Here is a 5,142-nt window from a genome sequence, read left to right on the forward strand (position 1 = left end):
CCCCCTCTCTCCCTCTTTGGGGCCTGCTCTGAGCTGTGGCTGGCAGCTCCCAGCAGGGCCCTGCACCCAGGCCCTTTGCAATAAACCCCAAATTCCATGACCTGGCTGCAGAGATCTCTCATCTCCGTCTGTCCTGACCATGCTACCCCCCGACACTCCTACACTTGAGAGGAACAGAAAAATAAAGTAGAAAAACACCACCTGCAAATTGTTTATAGTCAACAAGTTATCACATCTTTCCAGCTCCCTAAAACTTCTCCCAAGCCGCTGTGAGAAACGCTTGCCACTTCTCTCTCTCTGTGCCATGGCACCCACACGTGTGGGTGGCCCTGTCACCACAGCCCTGCAGTGTCCCCAACCCTTGGTGTCCATGGGAAGGCACATCCAGGTGCCTGTGATGCCTTGGAAAGGCTGAGCTAGAGCAGAGGCTGGATGGATGGGGAGTGTTAACTTCTTTTTGCCTGGGTTGGGATTAAATGTGCAGGGTATTTCTTGCTGGGACTCAGATGGTTATCAGTTCTTATCTATGTCACAGTCTCACAAACCTCCTTCCTCTTTGGCAGGCCCACCATTGGAGGGAAATACTGCCTGGGAGAGAGGAAACGCTACCGCTCCTGCAACACTGATGTGAGCGGGGCAGCGGGGCTGGGAGGGATGGAGGGATGGAGGAGGGGGATCTGCCCTGTCCAGGGTGGGATCAGCCCTGTCTGGGGGGATCTGCCCTGTCTGGGGTGGGATCTGCCCTCTCCAAATGAGATCAGCTCTGTCCAGGTTGGGATCTGCCCTGTCCAGGGGAATCTGCCCTGTCCAGGTTGGGATCTGCCCTGTCTCAGTAGGACGAGCCCTCTGTGGATGGAACGAGCCCTGTCAGGATTGGGTTGAGCCCTCTCCAAATGGGATCGGCCCTGTCTGGGTTGGGATGAGCCCTGTCTCAGTAGCATGAGCCTTCTCCAGTTGGGATGAGCTCTGTCCAGGGTGGATGAGCCCTGTCCGGATGGGGTTGAGCCCTCTCCAAATAGGATCAGCCCTGTCCAGGTTGGGATCTGCCCTGTCCAGGGGAATCTGCCCTGTCTGGGGTGGGATCTGCACTCTCCAAATAGGATCAGCCCTGTCTGGGTTGGGATCAGCTCTGTCTCAGTAGGATGAGCCTTCTCCACTTGGGAGGGCTCTGTCCAGGGTGGATGAGCCCTCTCTGATTGGGATCAGCCCTTTCCAAGTTGAATGAGCCCTGTCTGGGTTGGCATGAACCATGTCCAAATGGAATCAGCCCTGTCCAGACTGGGTTGAGCCCTCTCTGGGTTGAATGAGCCCTGTCAGGATTGGGTTGAGCCCTCTCCAAATGGGATCAGCCCTGTCCAGGTGGGATGAGCCCTCTCCACCCAGGTGCGGGGTGCTCTGTGCAGCCGTGGGAGGAAGAGGAGGAGGAGGCAGGGCGGGGTGTGCCGGCAGCGATCCCACAAAGGGGAATTCCGGGCAGGACCAGGCAGGTGTGGGAGCCGGCTCCGGGGGCAGGGGGGGCTGCACGGACCTGCGGGGCTTCGGGATCCAGAGGGGCCCAAAGATAAGGAGGGAAAGGAGGAGAGAGGGAGAATTCCAGCTCTGCTCCTCCCAGGCTGCACCTGCACGTCTGCTCAGGTGAGGCTGGGTCAGACTCTGCTTCCCGGGGCTGGGGGTTAAACCTCAAAGATCTACAGAGAAATCTGTGCTGAGGGGGTGCTCAGAGGAGCTTGGCACCTGGGGGATTGCAGCTCTAACACCCACGGGCTGCTGGAGAGGGAAACAGATGGGTCCTGTTGCTTCCCTGGGTTTGGGGGATTGTTCCCCAGGGTCACAGACCAGGCAGAGCTCCTGGGGCCCCTCCTCGTCCTCCTGGTCTTCAAATCGTGCCTGGCTCTGCAGGAGGGACTGTCCTGCCACCGTGTAGCAGTGTCAGGGCTGGTGTCCCTGTCCCTGAGGGACTGGTGGCAGTGCCCCATGTCAGAGCTGATGTTCCTGTCCCCAAGGAGCTGGTGGCAGTGCCCTGTTGCCAGAGCTGGTGGGCAGTGCCCCGTTATTAGGGCTGATATCCCTGTCCCCAAGGGGTTGGTGTCCCTGAGGAGCTGGTTATCATGCCCAGTTGTCAGGGCTGATGTCCCTGTCCCCAAGGCACTGGTGGCAGTGCCCAGTTGCCAGAGCTGGTGTCCTTGTCCCTGAGGGGCTGATGTCCCTGTCCCCGAGGTGCTGGTGGCAGTGGCCCACTGTCAGGGAGGGTGTCCCTGTCCCTAAGGGACTGGTGTCCCTGAGGAGCTGGTGGCAGTGCCCCATGTCAGAGCTGATGTCCCTGTCCCCGAGGGGTTGATGTCCCTGTCCCCAAGGGACTGGTGTCCCTGAGGAGCTGGTGGCAGTGCCCCAGTGTCAGAGCTGATGTCCCTGTCCCAAGAGCTGGTGGCAGTGCCCAGCTGTGCCCCCCAGCCCCCCCAGCCCCACGCTGACCCGTGACTCTGTGCCCACAGGACTGCCCGCCGGGCTCGCAGGATTTCCGAGAGCTGCAGTGCGCCGAGTTCGACAGCGTGCCCTTCCGAGGGAAATACTACACCTGGAAAACCTACCGGGGAGGTGAGCTGGGGCTGCTGGCGCTGAGCTCCTCTGCTGCCACGGGGCAGGGTGGGAAAAATGCTGAAACCCCCTCAGAGTGTCCCTGCAGAAGCCTGAAGGCTTCTGAAGCTCCTTACTCGGAGTAAGGCAGAGCGTGGTGGTGCTTGCAGGGGTCCCGGGGCGAGGGAAGAGATGAGAATCTTGACTCTATGCTTCAGAAGGCTGATTTATTATTTTATGGTATATATTATATTAAAAAAAGATATATTAAAACTATACTAAAAGAATAGAAGAAAAGGATGTCATAGGAAATTTCAAGGAAAGGAAATTTCAAGGAAAGGAAAGGAAATTTCAGGAAAGGAAAGATAATAAAATCTCATGCCTGCTCACAGCCTCGACACAGGTGGCTGTCACTGAACATCAAGAAAAAACAATTTCACATGCTGGGTAAACAATTCTCGAAATCACATTCCAAAGCAGCAAAACGTGGAGAAGCTGAAGCTTCCCAGCTTCTCAGGAGGAAAGATGCCAATGAAAGGATTTTTCATAAAATACGTCTGTGACAGCAGTGCTAGGCTGGGGATGGTGTGGCTGGACAGTGCCCTGGCTAAAAGGGACCTGGGGGTGCTGGTCAACAACATGAGCCAGCAGTGTGCCCTGGTGGCCAAGAAGGCCAAGGGCTCCTGGCTGGATCAGGAATGGTGTGGCCAGCAGGAGCAGGGAGGTCATTGTGCCCCTGAGCTCAGCACTGGTGAGGGCACACCCTGAGTGCTGTGTCCAGTTCTGGGCCCTCAGGTTGGGAAGGATTTTGAGATGTTTGAGCACATCCAGAGGAGGCAGCAAGGCTGGAGAGGGGCTGGGAACAGAAACCCTGTGAGGAACCACTGAGGGAGCTGGGGGTGCTCAGCCTGGAGAAAAGGAGACTCAGGGCTGCCCTCATCACTCTCTGCAGCTCCTGAAAGGTGCCTGTGCTCAGCTGGGGCTGGGCTCTTTCTCCAGCAGCACTGACAGAACCAGAGCACACAGCCTTGAGCTGCACGAAGGGAAATATAGGTTGGATAGCAGGAAAATGTTGGTTCAGTTGAGCTGTTGGGGCTCGGTTGGACTCCATGATCTTGGAGTTCTCTTCCAACCCAGTGATTCACAGTGAGCTCAGCTCCTTCTCTGAATTCTGTAATTCTGTGAATTCTGTGAAAGCATCCCCTCCCTCTGAGTTATTATAATTTTAAAAATAAAAGGATCTCAGGCAAAGATATGCCAATAGGAATAACAATTCTTTACTAGGACAACTGAAAATATAAATGCAATAGTACAAACAAAAAAAACATTGACAGAATCAGACCATGCCCTGCCCCCCTGTGTGTCAGGGGGGGGCACAGCCCCATCCCATGGGGGCTCAGCCCTCCTGCAGTGCCAGCTGTGCTGCTGCTGCAGCAGGGATCCTGCACAAGGGGGGAGTTTTCCTCTGCAGCTCCAGGGCTGCTGCAGATGCGCCTGGGCTCCCTCTGGCAATGCAGGACACCAGCAAGCTGCTCCTCTGGCAATGCAGGGGGCAAAGGCTGCTGTGCTGCTCCAGGCTCAGATTGGATCCAGGTAGGAATGCTTGGCTCCTCCCCTGGGCGCAGCATCTCCCCATGGGATGCTGGAATTGGATCAGCCCTGCAGGGACACTCAGTGGCCATGGACAGCAGAGATCTCCTGGAGGGAGGGTTGGCTGTGGGAGAGATAAAGAAAACTGCCCAATGGACAGAAGATAACTGCCCCAGTTCTGACAGATGGCAATAGAGTGCACACCCCCATTTCCAACCTAAAACAGGTGCTCGATTGGGAGGAGACAGAGCAGGCAGGGAAAGCTTCCTGAGCAGGAGAAGGGATGGGATCTGGTGGATCCTTCAAAGAGCAGCACTTCCCTCTTCCCGAGGTCAGCCCTGGGTCCTGCAGAAGGCTCTGGAGGAGGCTCTGTGGCACAAATGTCTCAATAACAAGGAGGAACAGCTCATCTCCTCGGTGGAGTTAATGAACTGGACCGGGGAAATCCTTCCCAGCTGTGCAAACAAGCCCAGCTCCCAGCGGGGCTCCTGCAGCTGGGGCAGCTGTGCTGAGGCTGCAGGGGATGGATCAATAAAAATGTAATTAAATTGGAGGCTGTAAAGTCACCCTGAGACCTCAATGGATGCCAAGGAGGAAGACAACCCTGACTCAGACCTCTCTCCTCCCCAGGCATGGCCCAGGGCTTGGCTGGCCAGCTGGACATCACCCTTGAGGTGTCACCTGACCCTGACAGGGATTTTTGGCTTTCATAAAGAGCCCCTTCCTCTCTCTCTGTGCTTCAGCTTCCCCTGCCACAAAATGAGTGATGAAACCCTTCCCCTGGTGGGAGGCTGGCAGCGCTGATCTTGTTTTGAAGGGATTTGGGAGCTTCATCTCCTCTTCCCACAGTGCCTGTGGGTCATGAGGAGCATTTTCATTTTGTTTATTAAGAGTCAAAGAGTGCCAGGGAAAGGGGAAGGGGAGGAAAGGGAAAGGGAAAGGGAAAGGGAAAGGGAAAGGGAAAGGGAAAGGGAAAGG

At 56.2% G+C, this 5,142-nt stretch overlaps 1 protein-coding gene across 2 annotated transcripts in view; it reads left to right on the forward strand.

The window, feature by feature from the left end:
- Positions 1 to 5,142, forward strand: part of ADAMTS10 (ADAM metallopeptidase with thrombospondin type 1 motif 10) — an 81,278-nt gene that overhangs the window by 58,095 nt on the left and 18,041 nt on the right. For both annotated transcript variants that reach the window (XM_005429493.2, XM_031064043.1), the window contains exons 14-15: positions 564 to 627; positions 2,493 to 2,595. In XM_005429493.2, coding sequence (XP_005429550.1) covers positions 564 to 627; positions 2,493 to 2,595 — 167 coding nt within the window. The remainder of the gene's footprint in view (positions 1 to 563; positions 628 to 2,492; positions 2,596 to 5,142) is intronic.

This window comes from Geospiza fortis, unplaced genomic scaffold (assembly GCF_000277835.1).
Source record: "Geospiza fortis unplaced genomic scaffold, GeoFor_1.0 scaffold80, whole genome shotgun sequence".
Lineage (NCBI taxonomy): Eukaryota > Metazoa > Chordata > Aves > Passeriformes > Thraupidae > Geospiza > Geospiza fortis.